This window comes from Mastigoproctus giganteus, chromosome 4 (genome assembly GCF_048544385.1).
Source record: "Mastigoproctus giganteus isolate SK-2022 chromosome 4, ASM4854438v1, whole genome shotgun sequence".
NCBI classification, from domain to species: domain Eukaryota; kingdom Metazoa; phylum Arthropoda; class Arachnida; order Uropygi; family Thelyphonidae; genus Mastigoproctus; species Mastigoproctus giganteus.
The window spans coordinates 173061032-173080967 of NC_143578.1; the positions used below are offsets into that span (position 1 = coordinate 173061032).

Genomic DNA, 19936 nt, shown 5'->3' on the forward strand with positions numbered 1-19936 from the left:
AAGAGGAGATTACCTTAAATTATTCTTCCTGGGACTTGCTCTCGACTAGAGATCTCTTGGCACCTCCGTAGCCAGGTGGGCAAGAGGAGCAGTGCGTAGCACACGCTTCTTGATTAGACCAGGGTTCAAGCCCATGACCACCAAATACGGAGAATGCGGAAAGGTCAGGGAATGACCACCGCATATCCCCGGAGCAATATGGCCTTAGTTGCTAATGCTCCTAAAAACCAAATAACAACAACATAAAGATCTCTTCCTGCATATTCACTTGTGCTACAAAAATTAACATGTCTAATTCAGAGTTAAATTTTGTGCTAATCAAGTACAAATCAAGTAATATCAAGTGCAAGAGCACTTGATATTACTTGACATATCTAAATATGTATCCAATGTTTGAGTGTCCACAAGAGTAATGCTCTTGCACTTGATATTACTTGATAATATTGATAACTGATATTAATTTACGAGTGACTAATATTAATTTATGACCAACGTGAAATCACTTAATATACTCGTGAAATTAAATCAATTCTCATGAAATCAATTAAATATTACACGAAAACGGACCTGCGCATGCGAAAATGGTCATGCACAGGCACATACGAAAAAGGTCCTGCGCACGTGCATACGAAAACGGACTTGCGCATGCTCTAGCACATACGAAAATGATCCTGCGCACGCGCATATGAAAATGAACATGCACACGCGCATTCGTAAATGGACATGTGAGTCTGGCAGATTTTAGCAGCCAGACTCAGATGTCCATTCAACTTAAATTCCTCACAATTTACGGGAAACACTCGCGATGAATTCACTCGAGGAAAACCAATAAGGAAACAGCCATAGCCTAGTGGTCAGGCGCGTGGGTGCATAAGTACACGTGCCTTGAGTGACCGGGGTTCAAGCCCATGACTGCTGAATACGGTGCTGTTTCATGGTCGTCCCGGAGTATAAACAGAATATTTATTTTATTTATTTGCACTTAGGCGGGCACACCCAATCATCCCTCCTTTTGAAATTCCGAGGTATCTTTACCAGAGCTGGAAGGAGCGAGCGGGGCTTGAGCCCTAAGATTAAAGAAATGTGGTGAGTGCCAGTAATCCTGCAGCGATCTAGGTGCGGGATTGCTGGCACTCATCACAGTGCGTGCGAGATCTATAAATAATCTTTAATTGTCCTACCATACTACAGCTCTGTATTTACAGAGAGCTCTGTAAATACAGAGAGGACAATCTGTAGGACAATTAAAGATTATTTATTATTTAGGACAATTAAAGACAAGACATGCCCTTTCCTATATGGAAGCACCCGACACACCCAATCATCCCTTTCGAAATTCCGAGGTATCTTTACCAGAGCCAGAAGGAGCAAGCGGGGCTCTAGCCCTAGGTACAGCATTTTGCCGTTGTTCACCCACCACAATGGCAAAAAAAATTGCCTTCCGGGATAATATTTTCCATGAGCTTGCTTGGATGAGTGAACACATTAATGCAGCACGTTGAGGTTGGAATAAACAGCTGTCATTATTGCAGACTGAAGTTGAAAAATACAGTACTGCCATTAGACTATGATTATTTGAAACCATTTTTTGTGGTTACTGTTTTAGCAACTATAGGAAAGTTTCATGAGGTGGGCAATATGCTAAATTACTATCAGAATACATAATAAAATTTCTGAACACATCTAAAATTTCAAAAATAATCAACCTGCACATTATATTACTAGAGAAAATGGAACCAATAACTTGCCATCGAGAGACAATACACCATATACCAATTTTCAAAGAGCACAACAGTCTTTCGTGAAAGACATGGATTTTCCACATTCCATATATTGTGATGTTTTGAGTATTAACATATCCATTTAGATGAAACCACACTTCATTAGTATAGAAAATTTTGGCTAAAATGTTAGTAGCCTCTTGAATTAAGCAGGTAAACCACATACAGTACTGAATTCGTTTTTCCTTATCAGGTTCCTCGAGTTCCTGCATGACATGTACACGATATGGATGGAGTTTTAAAATCTTTGTACACTTCCGTAAGATAATCCACTCTGCTGAAAAGTTTTCTTCATGAGTTTTGTGGAAAGAGTAATAAAGTCTGATGAATATCAGACAAACTGTGTTCAATTACAATCGATAATACATATTTCACAATGGGTTGCATAATTTTTCGCTCACCCCATATAATGAAACATATGGACAGTAAGCATATGTTCTCTTCCTGCTTCCTTTATTCAATAGACTTAGCTCATGTGCTGAGATAAAACATGCAGAAATTTACAGTGCTCTACCATTAATATCCAGACATCTGCATATCCAAAAATAACTGTTACTTACGGGAAAACTAACGATGAGGGCCAAAATCTTTGGCTTTTTGATAGACTCTGGTCTCCATGGAACTTTTCCACTGGGGTTTTTTTTTTTTTTTTGTAAATGCCCTCTGGTATTTTACCCCGTTTTCCATTCATAATGGTGACAATCTCAGTGCTGCTTTTGGGCAGTCTCTTGTTACATGCACCCAATGATCCAATTCATCCCAGAGGTTCCATAGAGGATTGAGGTCAAGGCTCTGGGCTGGCCAGTCCATCTTTAATGCTCATGTCCTCAAACCAGCATGCCAAAATGCAAGCAGTATGACATGCTGCCACAATATAGGCAATGCATTATTGTCCAGGATGTCTTGATAGAACTCAGCATTTGTGGTTTTGTCCAAAACAACCATTGGTCACAGACAAAACCATGAAAAACAGTTCTAAACATCACAGCAGACAACACAGCCCAGTAAGTAGCTTTTTTTCAGGCATCTGCCACAACTATCAGACTGGTAGACCATATATCATGACTTGTCACTCAAAAATACAGCTTTCCATTGGTCCAAGAATAGTGGACCTTACATCAAGCTAGACAATGTCTGTTACTCCATATCATGCAGCTCCTGCACACTGTACTGGTGCTGACATGTGTCCCAATCAACACACTGAGGACTTGTATATGTGCAACAACATCAACCTGCATTCTGAATCAATCATTCCTTGCAGGGTTCTGTCACATTCCATCAGCTTCAGAAGTTTTCTGGGTCATTTTGTGAGAGTTTCAGCATGAGGCCACTTCCATTTGCAGATCACATCCCAATTGTTGACCTAAAAAGTAAAGTGCAGCCATTATCAACCCACTGCAGGGTGGAAGCCTCCTCAACAATTCATGCTGAGGGAAATGGACCATAATCTGCCACGCTGGTCCAGTGCGGGTTGGCAGATCGACCGTATTCAGCAGTCAGGGGCTTGAACCCCGGTCTACTCAAAGAGCGTGTGCTACTGCACTCCCGCTCCTGCCCACTCGGCTACGGAGGCTGATCTCTAATGCTGTTGAAGTGTCATGTACAGACTGACTGCTTATGTGGACCCTATTATCATTCCATTCTGGAAGTGTTAACTCCATCAAACACAGCATCTTGCATTAATCCCAAGGGCTCACATCTGGTGAGTATGAGATTGGCACACCCAGGGACCTGAGTTGGATATCATCATCCTTCTCTTTCTTGGCGATTCCCTTCTACCCCTCTTTCTCTCAGGATAACTCGGGAACTTTTTTTTTCCGCTGGTGCAGCATAAGCCTCAGGCTTCCTTGCACCATACAGCTAATAATAATAATAATAATAATAATAAAAAATTCACACTTCTGTTACTGTCTCCTTAAAGGCCTATGAGCATATTTATAGTTGTGTGATGTGGTGTTTAGGTAGAATATGACCAAATATCAACCGAGAGGTTCCAAATATTAATGATAGAGCAGTGTGTGTTGGTGCTTTACTATACAGATAAGGATAAATGTATAGTAAAGCAGAACACAACCCCGCCTTACATAAGGGTTGTGTTCCGCTGAACTCTACGTAAGTCAGAATTTTACGTAAACCGGAATTTCCCTAAATGCATATGCAACACTCGCAAATTTGATTGAAGCAAAAAAAAATGTTCGATGAACATGTAAATAGAATTATTTATTCAATTTTTTTTTATCTCATGTGCAGGAAAAATTATAAAAGTGGACAAAATTACAAAAATTTCAAAATTATAAAATTAAAAGAGAGGAGACAGGCATAATGTCAGCAAGTTTTACCTTTCGAGCATCGTTGCCAGAATTAAATCTCCAGCTGATAAGCATACTACTGTGGTAGCTGAGGGCTGTAGAGATTTAGAAGGGTGTTTTTCCCACACATCACAAAATTTCTCTGCAGCTGCAGAATCAGCACTGGCGATTTCAACACATACTTTAATGTTTTGGAAACCAGCACATTGCTTGTTACTTTCCTTCAACTATTTATTTCGACACTCCAAGCCATTAGTTACTTGTGAGCAGAGGTGTCTATTTCTATCCCAATTTTGCCTACTATTAACAAAACTGCCATACAATTTCCTGTGACTACATCACATAACATTTAGTCCAAATGAATATCTACCCATTTCCAGCTGTCTTTGCAGCAGTATGCAAGGCAGACTAGTACTCTAACAATATTAAGCTGTCTCATGATTATTATTAGATAAGCAAATTAAGTCTAACAATTTAGTTCTGTTTTGTTCACACAGAACTAAATTTATTATAACACCACACACACACACACACAAAAAGCTTTAATTTAAAAGATTTATTTATGTGTGTGGTATAAATAAGAATATTAATTTTTTTGATAAAAGTCAAAAAAAAAAAAAAAAAAAGAATTTTCTTAAGAAGGGAAGGCATTACAAAAATTTTAGATCAAATGGAAGTTTTACAGAAAAATCTGTCAAGAAACACACTGATCTAGAAATATCCAATGAAGAAACTTGTTTTAATTTAGTTTAGCATGTGCTTTTTTTTTGTTTTTCAGTTACAAGGAATAATGCCATAACATAAAACTAATCTTACTAGTATTATAATTCTCACTATTTTACTAACAACAAATTATAAAAAAAATTGACACCATATTTATTTGTATACTCACTCTGCTAAGGAATCATCAGGCCATTCATCTTCGTACACCTGAAATAAATACATAAGAACCACACATTTAAATTTCTACCATTAATTCCAACACTAACTGAAATCTGAAGAACAAATCAACATAAAATAACTTCCTTTAATTGCAGTTAAATTTTCAAGCTCACAAGTAAGATATTTATTACCTCTAAATTCATGACATACTAATGTTTAAATGCTATAAAATAATTACTGCATCATATATTCTGCAGTCATATATACATTTGTAGTTATGAGCTGCTATTCTATTTAAGTGCTGCTAAAATAAAATCTTCTTAAATCATCAAACGTAGCTATATTTATGTCTAGAAAAAAATCTCAGTAGTATATTGGTCACCTAAGCTTTTAGCAGATCACGCCGGTTCAATGTTTTGTCAATAGATGTCACCACTATAACTGTCTTGTATTTAAAAGTGCAGACATTATTATTATTATTATTATTAGCCATATGAGGTAAGGAAGCCTGAGGCTTATGCTGCACCAGCCAAAAAAAAAAAAAAAAAAAAAGAGTTACCCTGAGAGAGAGAGAGATCGGAAACTAGCCATACATGCCACCAAACGACGCTCAGAAAGATTTTCTGGGGTACAACAGTGCTAGGCTATTCTCTGTTCATACACAAATCCCACTGGGAACGCATGAAGATTTCTAAAGTTTTTTTTTTATATTTAAAAATTATCAATTTATATCTTTATAAATTTTATACAGTATTTAAAAACTAATTCGCAATACAAAAGGTTACCAATCAGCAAAAAAAAAAAAAGGAAAAAAAAAGTGTTTGGTGTCGTGTTTTTCATTATGTACAGTATATAGATTCAAAACTAATTTCGTTTTGTTTGAAGATAATAAACCACTCAAAACCTACGTTGGTGTTATGTTTATTTGCGAATTGGAAATATGTAAATTATGGGGTAAAAATAGCAGTAATACCTTATTTTCATTTTTTTTTTCTTCTTCTCCCCAAAGTTGAATATTCAAACTGTTTCTAAATAATCGTTTCCGAGCTGATTCCGCTTATCATTCATAATTTCTGATTCGTAAGAAAATAGAATGGGAAAATGGAGGTGGGAATCTGGTGGTTTGGAACGCAATAGCTAAAGTGACCAGATGTCCAGAATTGTATGGGGCAGTCCGGGATTGTCTCGGATTGGACATGTACCTCCATACTTACATCATGAATCACAATTTTTATGTCATGAATCACGATAAAATGAAGCTAACTGATGTTTAAAAAAAATATGCTGATATTCAAAAATAAAACAATGGAATGACGAAAAAATGACAACAGATATGAAGTCACTGAAGTGGCTCCAAATATTTAAACATTTTTACACAAGGTACAAACCATACAGGCATCTGGAAAGAGTAACTGGATTTGCATTATGCTGGTCGGGAACCAAATGTGCAACGGAAAGAGTTTTTTCGGTAGTAAATAAGTTGTGGACACCAGAAAAAAACACAACTGACCGTAGAAACGCTGAAAGCAATACAAGTTAAGTGTAATTTTGCTAATTCTTGTGAAGAATTTTACGAAGAAATAGCAAATAATGAAAAATTATTAAGAAAAATTCACTCTGCGGAAAAATAATTATATTTTTTAAATTTCTTTTGTTTTTATTATTAAAAGAGGTATGTATTTGTATTATTATTTCACAGAAATACCCATATAATATTCTGGTATTTCTTTGAAATAAAACAATATATTTATTGTTGGGAGGATACAATCAAGAAGAAACTGTTCCCCTGGCATTTGCCACACCCAGGAACGACCATCAGACTGGTAGAGTGCGAAGCTCGACTTGTCTGTCCATAGGACTGTTTTCCACTGCTCTGCAGTCCAGGATTAGCGCTCCTTATACCATGTTAATCGGCATCTAGCATTTGTTGAGGTGATCAATTCTGTTGACCTGTGGATTAAGGTAATTCTTTTGAAAGTGTCATCTTGCATGCCCACTTTTGCAATTGTCTGTTCGAAGCCCAGTGTGCATATTACTTAACCAGTACAGGTCATTGTTGAAAAAAAGCCGTGAATTAGGGTTGAATTTGAAAGTATCTGCAATTCTGCACATACACGACAGGAGGGAGTGTATGATGAGAGCCTTGTCGATCACTTCGGCCCTGGAAAGATTGTGCAAGGCTCAAGGGGTTGAATTTTTTAAAGCCTCGTCTGTACTTGTTAACAGGAGAGACTGCTTCTACAGGGATGGGATACATTTAAATAGAAAGGGTGCAAGAATATTTGCTGATGCTACCGAGGCAATGTTAGATGGGTCGGAAAACTGCTAGCTTGGGGAGATACAAGGATAAGATTAATAGATTAATAGTAGCCACAGGCAGAGGTAAAAGTGATTCTTGCACTGCTTCTATTGGAATGAGCAGCAGCCTGGAAAACAAGACGCAGGATATTTCAGAGACTGCTGGGAGTCATTGCGGTACAAGTAAACACACTGGTTGTGTTAGGGTAGCTAAGAATAGGAACAGATGCATGTATACTTGCGTGTACACCAATGCTAGGAGTTTGGTAAATAAATTTGATGAATTTGAGGTATTGCTCAAAACATCAACGGTAGATATTGTTGGGATATCAGAGACGTGGTGTCACACAGATATAAGGAATGCAGAACTGAAATTTGGGGAATACAACATCTACAGAAAGGATAGACAGGATAGGAAGGGAGGAGGGGTTACGCTATTAGTTAAGCAACATAAAATCCAAGGAAGTGAAGCCAGTCGACATCGCTGGACAGTGCAGTGTCGAGTCAGTTTGGTGTGACATAAGCATTGGGAGATCAAAATTGAGAGTAGGAGTGTGCTATAGGCCTAGTGACTCTGATGAGTATAATAAGAAACTGTACAGAGTGGGAAATAGAGTGGGCCAGTAAATCAGAGAGTCTTATAATATATGGGGGATTTTAATTTCCCAGATATTGACTGGAATTTGTGGGTTGGTCACTCACACACTAGCAAGGCTTTTGGGGATTTATTGGATGATTGTTTTCTACATCACCATGTTTGGGAGGCAACTAGAGGGAGTAATACTCTTGATCTGATTATTAGTAGTGATTCTTCATGCATTAAGAATCTGCAGATAAAGGAACCACTAGATGGCAGTGATTACAGTGTGCTGAAGTGGGATTTACTCAAAGAGGTAACTACCATCAGGGGTAAAGGGAAGGGTTTTTGCTTTCGTAAAGGCGACTACAATGGTCTGAGACAATATTTAAATTCTATACAGTGGGACCAACTAATAATGTTACAAACAGCAAATTCAAATTGGCAAGTATTCAAAGAACTTATCTTGGAAGCTACTAGGCTTTACATACCAACTAAGAAATATTGTTCAAGGTTTGGGCCTAAATGGATGTCAGATGAACTAATGAGGCATATGGCAGAGAAGAAAAATGCATGGGATACATATAAATTAACATGTGACACAGAAGCCTATGATAGATATAAGCTGGTCTGTAACCAAGTTACAAAGGAGGTTAGGCAGGCGAAGGCAGATTACGAGAAATCTTTGGCAAAGGATGCAAAGAAAAACAGCACAGAGTTCTTTGCTTGTATAAACTCTAGAAGGAAGGGGATGAATCAGATTGGTCCACTTGATATCGATGGTTCAACTGTTGATGATCCTGCTCAGGTAGCTAAACAACTAAATGAATATTTTGCATCGACATTCACACATAACTCCTCATGTGTGAATGTGTGCATCGACATTCACACATGAGGAGTTATTCAGCGAGGGGAATGCCAGAGGTGTATTCAACTCTGGCAGTAAGCTAGATAATTTTGTAATAACTGAGAGTAAAGTGGAGGAGAAATTGTTGAAGATAAACACAAGAAAGGCACCTGGGGTGGATGGGATCAATCCAGTTATATTAAAGGAGGCAGCAAAGGAAGTAAGCAAACCCTTAGCCATAATTATGAGAGCTTCCTTGGACTCAGGAGAGGTACCCATAGACTGGAGATGTGCAAAATGTAACCCCAATTCACAAAGGAGGATCAAAGGCTGACACAAGTAATTATAGACCTGTGAGTTTAACTTCTGTTCCTGGAAAATTAATGGAGGCACTGGTTAAAGAAGCACTGCAGGATCATCTAGCCAAGACTTCAGTTATAGCTTGAACACAACATGGTTTTGTTAAGGGGAAGTCTTGTCTGACCAATTTGATTGGATACTATGATGCAGTCACAAAAGAACTGGATGCAGGGAATAACTTTGATATTATATACTTGGATCTTATAAAGGCTTTTGATACTGTTGCACATGAAAGATTGCTGCACAAATTGGAGCAGTGTGGCATTGGAGGCAAATTGCTGCTATGGATAAAGGGATCGTTGAGTGGGAGAAGACAGAGAGTGGTAATCAATGGACACAGCTCTTCGTGGACTAATGTTATTAGTGGAGTCCCTCAGGGTTCAGTATTGGGTCCATTATTGTTTTCTGTATTTATAAATGATATTGATGAAATGATGTATATCAAGCTTAATGTCCAAGTTTGCAGACGATACAAAGGTTGGCAGGGATTCAGGAGGAACTACGCCACTGTGATCAGGCCTTGGGCAGTATTTAAGTGGTTCTGTGAATATGTAAAATTCAAACTGAAGAGCCAATTTTGGACCACAAAACTGGCAAACATTTTTCAGGGACGTTGCTTAATAAGAGGCCTCGCGATAAAAAAAACTGAACTGTAAATTATGCTGAAAATGTTAGAATATCATATAATTAAATAAATAAATTTTTCCAGTATCATAGGGCTTCTACTGGCGGTAGTAAGCAATGACACATCATGACACACACACACACGCGTATGTATATACAGAGACATATATATATGTTGTGTGGGGGGGGGGAACGTTCCAATGCTGGTGACTTACAAGTATCAAGACGTGAGAGTACAATCATATAATATAAATATTCTTGAGGACGGGAATTTATTCCCCTAAGCATCTCCTGAGCGTGACTATGGTAGTACTATGTCAACGGAAGGTGATATTAAGAACGATTCCAATATTTCTTGGTTCATAGTCGATCGTAACCGATTTTTAATAATTTTTAATTTAGAAAGCGTTCTTTCATAATTCACTTGAGTGCAAGCCAGCAGACATTTGTAAGCAAATTTGTGAATCAAAATTATACTTTTATATTATTTTGAACACACACAGGAAGGACGGTTGCACATCTATTCTGCAACCGTCCTTCCTCAATTGGAGTTCACGCCCCTTCAAGTGAGCAATCTGAGCAAGAGGAAGAATCCATCAGCGCTGAGCTTGCTCAAACCATTCAAAGCCTCAATCAGATCACCTAGCAGGTGCATAGTATCAAGATGCTGTGATTTTCAGAAATGAAGCTTTTCTTGGTAAGAGCACACCTTTCTTCCCCCTTCTCTGTACTCGTTCCAGCAGCTCTATATCCTTCCTAAAATGAGGCCTCCAGACCTGTATGCCATACTCAAGCTGTGACCTTACCCTTTCCTGACTACTGTATTAGCAAAATTCCCGTATATCATTGACAACATTCCATGAGCTGTTCGGACGACCTGTCTGCACTGCTCAGCGAAATTCATATCTCACTGCACACTTACTCCGAGCTCTTTTTCACTCTTCACTGTCCAATATAGGTTCACACAGTTGGTACTTTACTCTGGAGTTACCCTTATGCATCACTTTGCATTTGTCAATGTTAAAATTCAGTTGCCACTTCTCAGCCGATCTCCCTAACTTTTATAGATCCTGTTGCAGTGGCACTGTCATTAACAACCCTGCAAACTTTGTATCTTTGCAAACTTGGACATAGGCCTCTTTACCTTTTTACCTTCGTCAATACCATTGATAAATATAGAAAACATTGGGGCCAACCCAAAACCATGGAGGTAATTTAAGGGCACAAAAAGTGATATAGTTGTACACGTTGGCACTAATGATGTTAAGAGTAGGAGACAGGCTGAATTACTTAACAAGTACAGGTCACTGATGAAAAAAAGCCGTGAATTAGGGTTGAATTTGAAAGTGTCTGCAATTCTGCCCAGACACGATAGCAGGGAGTATATGATGAGGGCCCGGTCGATCAATTCGGCCCTGGAAAGATTGTGCAGGGCTCAAGGGGTAGAATTTTTTTCAGCCTGGTCTGTACTTGTTAAGAGGAGAGACTGCTTCTACAGGGATGGGATACACTTAAATAGAAAGGGTGCAAGAATGTTTGCTGATGCTATCGAGGCAGTGTTACGTCGGTCAGAAAACTGCTAGATTGGGGAGGATACAAGGACTAATAGATTAACAGTAGCCACTGGCAGGGAAGAAAGTGATTCTTGCACTGCTTCTATTGGAATGAGCAGCGGCCTAGAAAATAAATGCAGGATATTTCAGAGACTGCTAGGAATCATGGGGGTACAAGTAAACACATGGGTTGTGTTAGGGTGGCTAAGAGGAAGAGCAGGTGCATGTATACTTGCGTGTACACCAATGCTAGGAGTTTAGTAAATAAATTTTATGAATTTGAGTTATTGCCCAAAACATCAAAAGCAGATATTGTTGGGATATCAGAGACGTGGTGTCACAAAGATATAAGGAATGCAAAACTGGAATTTGGGGAGTACAATGTCTACAGAAAGGATAGACAGGATAGGAAGGGAGGAGGGGTTATACTATTAGTTAAGAAACACATAAAATCCAAGGAAGTGAAGCCAGTCGACATCGCTGGACAGTGCAGTGTCGAGTCAGTTTGGTGTGACGTAAGCATTGGGAGATCAAAATTGAGAGTAGGAGTATGCTATAGGCCTAATGACTCTGATGAGTATAATAAGAAACTGCACAGAGTGGGAAATAGAGTAGGCCAGTAAATCAGAGTCTTATAATGGGGGATTTTAATTTCCCAGATATTGACTGGAATTTGGGGGCTGGTCACTCACACACTAGCAAGGTTTTGTGGATTTATTGGATGATTGTTTTCTACATCAGCATGTTCGGGAGGCAACTAGAGGGAGTAATACTCTTGACTTGATTATCAGTAGTGATTCTTCATGCATTAAGAATCTGCAGATAAATGAACCACTAGGTGGCAGTGATCACAGTGTTCTGAAGTGGGAGTTACTCAAAGAGGTAACTACCATCAGGGGTAAAGGGAAGGGGTATTGCTTTAGTAAAGGAGACTACGATGGACTGAGACAGTATTTAAATTCTATACAGTGGGATCAACTGATGATGTTACCAACAGTAAATTCAAAATCGGAAGCATTCAAAGAACTTATCTTGGAAGCTACTAGGCTTTACATACCAACTAAGAAATATTGTTCAAGGTTTAGGTCAAAATGGATATCAGATGAACTAATGAGGCATATGGCAGAGAAGAAAAATGCATGGGATACATACAAATTAACAGGTGACACAGAAGCCTATGATAGATACAAGTTGATCTGTAACCAAGTTACAAAGGAGGTTAGGCAGATTACGAGAGATCCTTGGTAAGGGATGCGAAAAAAAAACAGCAAAGAATTCTTTACTTATGTAAACTCTAGAAGGAAGGGGATGAATCAGATTGGTCCACTTGATATCGATGGGTCAACTGTTGATGACCCTGCTCAGGTAGCTAACAAACTAAATGAATATTTTGCATCGACATTCACACATGAGGAGTTATTCAGCGAGGGGAATGCCAGAGGTGTATTCAACTCTAGCAGTAAGCTAGAGAATCTTGTAATAACTGAGAGTAAAGTGGAGGAGAAATTGTTGAAGATAAACACAAGAAAGGCACCTGGGGTGGATGGGATCTATCCAGTTATATTAACGGAGGCAGCAAAGGAAGTAAGCAAACCCTTAGCCATAATTATGAGAGCTTCATTGGACTCAGGGGAGGTACCCATGGACTGGAGATATGCAAATGTGACCCCAATTCACAAGGGAGGATCAAAGGCTGACACAAGTAATTATAGACCTGTGAGTTTAACTTCTGTTCCCGGAAAATTAATGGAGGCACTGGTTAAAGAAGCACTGCAGGATCATCTAGACAAGACTTCAGTTATAGCTCGGACACAGGGAAGTCTTGCCTGACCAATTTGATTGGATACTATGATGCAGTCACAAAAGAACTGGATGCAGGGAATAACTTTGATATTATATACTTGGATCTTAGAAAGGCTTTTGATACTGTTGCACATGGAAGACTGCTGCACAAATTGGAGCAGTGTGGCATTGGAGACAAATTGCTGCTATGGATAAAGGGGTGGTTGAGGGGGAGAAGACAGAGAGTGGTAATCAATGGACACTGCGGACTAATGTTATTAGTGGAGTCCCTCAGGGTTCAGTATTGGGTCCTTTATTGTTCTCTGTATTTATAAATGATATTGATGATGGTATATCAAGCTTAATGTCCAAGTTTGCAGACGATACGAAAGTTGGCAGGGTTGTCAAGGATACTACTAACACTATGCTGCTGCAACAGGATCTGGAAAGGTTGAGCAGATGGGCTGAGAGGTGGCAAATCAAGTTTAATATTGACAAATGTAAAGTACTACATATGGGAAACAGCAACCCCAGAGCAACGTATCAACTCTGTGGTACTACACTGACAGTAGTAGAGAATGAAAGGGACCTGGGGGTGGTTGTGCAGGCCGATATGAAGTTCTCTGAGCAGTGCAGACGGGCTGCAAGAGTAGCTCATGGTGTATTGTCAATGATATATAGGAATTTTTCTAGCAGGGATAAGGAGGTGATTATTCCCTTGCATAAGGCAATGGTCAGGCCACACCTAGAATACTGTATACAGGCCTGGAGGCCTCATTTCAAGAAGGATGTAGAGATGCTGGAACGAGTACAGAGAAGGGCAACAAGATTAGTGAATGGAACAAAGGGGTGCTCTTACGAAGAAAGGCTTAAGTTTTGCAAATTACAGTGTCTGGAGACTAGGCACCAGCGAGGTTATCTGATAGAGGTGTATAAAGCCTTGAATGGTTTGAGCATGCTCAATGCTGATGGGATTCTTCCTCTTGCTCAGAATAATCACCTGAGAGGGCATAAGTTCAAATTGAGGAAAGACAGAGGTAGGATAGATGTGCGGAAATTTGCCTTTAGCCAGCGGGTGGTTGGTAGGTGGAACAGACTTCCATCTCTTGTCGTGGAAGTTGATAGCCTACATAAGTTTAAGGCTCAGCTGGACAGGTATTTCGAACGAACAGAGGGGTGAAGTGGAAGTAGTTATTTATTTTTTTTTTTTTGGCTGATGCTGCATAAGCTTGCTTTCTTGCATCAAATGCCTCTACTAATGCTAATGCTAATCTACTAATAACATTGGTCCACAAAGAGCAGTGTCCACTGATTACCACTCTGTCTTCTTCCACTTATGCATCCCTTTTCCCGTAGCAGCAACTTTCCCTTAATGCCACACTGCTCCAATTTCCACAGCAGTCTTATGTGAAACAGTATCAAAAGATTCCCTGAAATTCAAGTATATGATATCAAAATTATATTTTGCATCCAGTTCCTTTGTGACCACATTGTAATTGGTCAGAAAAGATGTCCCCTTCCCAAACTCATGCTGCGTCTGAGCTATAACTGAAGTACAACAGTGTTATCTAGATGATCCTGCATTACTTCTTTAAGCAGTGACTCCGTTACTTTTCCTGGAACAGAAGTATCCATTATCCCAACAGGTCTGTATTTACTGGTGTCATCCTTTGATCTCCCTTTGTGAATTGGGAATACATTCGCAGTTCGTGGTGGCCTCTCCTGAATACAAGGATGCTCTCATAATTATGGCTAAGGGTTTGCTTACTTCCTTTGCTGCCTCCCTTAATATAACTGGATCCTATCCATCCCAGGTGCCTTTTTTATATATAACTTTAACAATTTCTCTTCAAGTTTCCTCTCAGTTATTGCAAAATCATTTTAGCTCTCTGTTAGAATTTGATAAACTTCTGGCCTTTTTAGAGAATTTCTCATTTGTGAATGTAGATGCAAAATATTCATTCAGTTTGTCATCTACCTGAGCTAAGCAAAAGTCAAACTTTTTTTTTTTTTGTCCTCACTTTTTCCCATTATATATGGGGTCAGCGTTTTTATTGTTTTGGCATGCAATTTTTTTAAGGCCGGATGCCCTTCCTTACGCCAACCCTCACCCTTTATCCGGGCTGGGGATATGCGGTGGTCATTCCCTGACCTTCCGAATCCTCCGTATTTGTTGGTCACGGTCTCCAACCCCGGTCTAATCAAGAAGCGTGTGCTACGCACTACTGCTTCTGCCCACCTGGATACGGAGGCGCCCTCAGCAAAAGTCAAACTAACTGAACCAATTTTCACGTGGCTTATGACAGAGCTTTCTGCAACTTTAATCTTGAATAGAGGTATACCTTGGAGAGAGGGGAGGAGTTAGTTGTCCTGCTGTTGGGTCATACTAAATCCTTCCTATCTCTGTATAAGATCTTCATTTCCTATGCAGATGACCTCAAGGTATTAATCATCACACAAGCTGTTCGAATGGATCTGAGTGTTTCAAGAATGCGTCCCTGCAAATACCGCAGTCAAAACCATCGTCTTGGAACATAACTCATCCAAGTCTGTATACACGGACTTCACTAAAGGACCCTAGGTCAACATCACTACCCTCTAGATGTTTATACAATCAACAAAAGCAGTACGAAGAGCTTGGAATGATTATCTTAGCTTCCCCCAGCACTTTGCCAATTTTAAGAGGAAAACCCTCGCTACTCTGTGGAGAGCTCAAGAGGCTATCATCCAAAACTGACTGGTCAGCTGATATCGATGGGCTGATATGGAGTCTCCCCAGTGGCCTTCTATACATAAATGAGTTAGGCCTCTGCAGCAGTCAATTTTGAATCTTCCTGTAACGTGGCTAAGCCATCTCAGCCGCATTCTAGGCTACTCACGCATAGGATCGCAATCCATAGCATGACAGAGATGCCATCATGCGAAGTAAGCCTCAGAGCAAATTAAGTAATGACTCTCCTTTCCGGTCCTAAATAACTAGACTGGAGAGCCTTGAAAGGATGTTTCTGCTACTAGAAAATTTCATCGACAAGCTGCACATAGAGTACAAGCGGATGTGCGAAGGCTAGGACTACAGAAATAGTTGTTCACCAAACATATCAGTTTGTACAAAGACCCTTCTAAGTTGATCCGCTTTCACCCCTGAGGCTCCCAGCTGTCCATTCTATGAACAAGCCAGGGCTCCCTGCCTAATAATCAAATGTGTCAAGTCCAAAAGTGAAGTGATCCCGGTTTACGCCAAGAACGATCCCACTGTGCCGATCATTATCATAATCTCTCTTTCTCTCTCTCAGGTGAATATACATTACTTATACGTCCACGATTTCATTTTCTTATGAATCCTAGCTGTGTCACTAGGTCATTCATTTCGGTGATAATGTCACTTCTTTATCATACATACGGCTTATAATAATTGTAAGTTTACAATATATGTAAATTCCTCTTCTATTATATATCACATTATCTCCTGGCATATATTCCTGTTTTGGGGATTAGTGCATAATTCATATTGATTTAAAAATAAAAAAAAATAAGGGGCAGTTTGAATCTCCTATAACAAAATGATCAGAGTTGCTCACGTTTATAATTAAATTACAAAATAAAATATGAAAAGCGTGCGCCTTATATAGCAATTTATTATGATATTATATTTAATTTTAAAAATGACATTTTTAAAATTATAAATTTAATTATTCCGAGTGTTTTCTTAGTCTATTGTCGCCTTTAGTTAGAGCTACGTTTACCGTACTCTAGTTATCCTCTGCTGAGAGGCAATATTTTCGGTCTGAGTTCATGCAGTTCAAGGGCGGACAATCCGTTCACAGCAGAAAGCCATAAAAAGGTAGACAACGGAAAAGAATAGGACAGAATGCGGTAAGTGGGTTCCGGGAGTTGCATCACATGAAAGGCTGACCTATTTTTCTATCATCTCGTTACTCGAGTTCATCTTTGTTCATCTTCAGTAATTGCAAGATCGGTGCCCTACTTCCGTTTACTGCACTTTTAGAGTAGGAAATTTTTGAGTTCGGCTTTAAAATAAGTTGTAATCATCAAGCAGTACCTGCAATTATAACGCTGGAGAGAGAGCAATTAATATTCGAAGATGCCTCATTATGAAAAATGATTTGCCCTATTATTATTTTTATTATACACACACTGGCAAAAAAAAAAAAAAAAATAATAATAATAAAATAATACGAACCTTTATACAGTATAGAATCAGGATGCCTTTGTTTCAAAAAACAGCAAGTGTTCTATAAGATTTTTCCGTGCGTTTTGTTCTAATTGTAATCATTCTGCGAGCAAAATATCGCGTAGCTGCAACAAATTTGAAAAAAGAGGATTTCGTTGCCGAATAGCTCTCTCTAGTATATACCACACATTCTCAATTCTAGCATATCCCTCACGCTCTCAATACCATCTTCCCTGGCTCCCACATTCACCTGATCTCAATAGGATTGAGATTTAGAAGATGGTAGAAATAGGTATCATGTTCGCCGACCCATTCTTGCACGATTCGCTGTTACATTTTCATCCATAAAGTGGCCATCACCTTCGGGATAAAAGTGTAACATTACAGGGTGCAATAGATCTGATACAAAACTCAGGTGCTCCCTGAATGACATTCGACCTTCCACCAATATCGATGGACACAGTCCATGCCAACAAAATATTCCCCATACTATGATACCACCTCCAGATGTTTGGGTTGTCATAACAAGGCAAGCAGGCCTATCCTTTTTAATAATCGGATGGCTTGTAGCCGACCAGAATACGAGCGAAGCAAACGAGCAACTTTGAAGCAACCTATACGACGCTGAAGAGCCCACTATACCAAATTTAGTACCAAAAATTCCGGCTGTAGAGAGGGTGAGTAGCTTGCCACTGCCTAAGCATGACGATGCTTAGGCAGTGGCTGTGGTGGGGCTTGAGGTCATGCTTTGGATCTTTGCCCCACTAGGAAAATAACACCAGCAATTAGAGATGACTCTAGACCTAAATTTTCCATAACCTGGGAATTTGAAAGACATCAAACTCCTACCGAACACCTTCCAATTCCAATCAGATAACTTACCAATTATATCTCAGCTATCACTACAGCGCAAATTCTCTGGCGCTAATGAATAATGCATACTTCGGCACAGAATCAACGAAGGTTTTCTTTTCCATTAAATATCTGAAGCTAGATATCATTTTTCAAGCTTAAACAGCTTTGAATGGCGATGTCTTTATTCAAAGTCGATTGAAGATGCCATCGTTGACTTGTCAGAACAGCTGAAGTTGATTGCTGCACGTGGAGCAGTCAAAAAAGACAGGCTTTGTAATATGTCAAATCAGGGTTTTAACAAGGAGCCTAAGCTCGCCTTCATCATGAAGCAAAGGCCTACCAAAAATGGCAGAAATCTCAACCTTCTTCAGACCTTAAGAACTACATGAAAGAAAGAGCATGCTTCTTGAAAATGAAAACGCAGATTCATAACCAAGCTGTTGTCGACTGATGAGGGCTAGAAGAAGAATTATTTTTCACCAGCCTCATCACACTGATATAGATCGAAATCCAGTCCAGGAATCGGCGCAAAGTAACTTTTAGTAGGCTTGCCTACCTAATCAGGTAACGTTTTCCCCACAGGAGGGCTGGGTACGTAAGCACAGTGGGGGGCTATCGAAATGTCTAGAGAGAGAGCCATACTGACATCATAAACAAATTATCAAATAAAGCTATGGCAGGTCCAATTGATTCTCATTTCTCATAATTCAAAGATGCATTTCATAATTAAAATATAGTAGAACTTCTGCATATCTTCCAACAAATACTACAAAAAGAAATCGTCCCAGCAATTTGGAGATCCTATCACATTAAACGTATCCCAAAAATCAAGACGCCTGCGACTGTTCTCCACCAGCTGTTTGTTCTCTACTCAATTTTTGAAACAGTGATTCAGTCAGCAATAGCCCAGCACTGCTTTGGTCGCAGACCAGAGTATCTACATACCGTCATACACAAAAGATCAATAATTATCAACCTTCTAGATACCGCTTAAGAATATAACAGGCTATTAATAACTGATCACAGACTGATATTATCTTCATAGACATAAAATCGTTATATGGCAGAATATACCTGCCAGCTATTTTCACGCATTCAAACACTACTTCAGTTTGTCAGATACCCTACTGCACATTTTGGTGTCACCCACACTTTCAAGACATCTGTTAGTTCCCCATAACAATTTCTAGATAACCTTCAACATCACGAGAGGAATCACACAAGGGAGTATGCTATCAGCGATCCTTTTGGCAGCAGTTCTGGAGCCATTCTTGTATCTAGCACATATTTCGTTACGTATGCCAACGACCCGAAGTTCTGTGCGAACCCAAATAATCCTCACCAGAACCATGATCTCTTCTCCTTTCCTTTGGTAGTTATTGGCGCATCGGCTTCTGTGGCCATAATGCAACCTCCCAAGGTTTTTGCAGTACTTTGATCCAAACCCGAGGCGGGATTCGAACCCGCGACCTTTGGGTTGCTAGGCAGGCGCTTTACCCACCCGGCTAGCCCGGTCGGCCCAGAACCATGATAAAAACCTCAAAGCTTCCAATAAGATACAGAAACAATTGAGTTTCACTTGAATCCTTCAAAATCAGTTCAGATCATGATAACCAAAAAGAGTTAAAAATGATATTCAAATCTTTGTAAGAGGCAAACATGTGCACAGTGTGACTTCGCACACAGAGCTAGACCTGTGTTGGATGAAGGACTCACTTCCCAATCTCACTTCGACAGGATAAAAAGAAAAAAGACTTACACGAACTTGTAGGCTGTAGGAACTTCTGAGAGTGATCCTGTGAAAAAGACTCCTGCCAAAACATACTATGATGAATGAACAGGGTGGTGGGCAACTCCTTTACCATTTCCATCTTCC

At 39.4% G+C, this 19936-nt stretch overlaps 1 protein-coding gene across 2 annotated transcripts in view; it reads right to left on the bottom strand.

Moving 5' to 3' along the window:
• LOC150087207 (tetratricopeptide repeat protein 39B-like) overlaps positions 1-19936 on the bottom strand; it is a 349901-nt gene that overhangs the window by 224369 nt on the left and 105596 nt on the right. For both annotated transcript variants that reach the window (XM_090371071.1, XM_090371072.1), the window contains exon 2: positions 4983-5020. In XM_090371071.1, coding sequence (XP_090227197.1) covers positions 4983-5020 — 38 coding nt within the window. The remainder of the gene's footprint in view (positions 1-4982; positions 5021-19936) is intronic.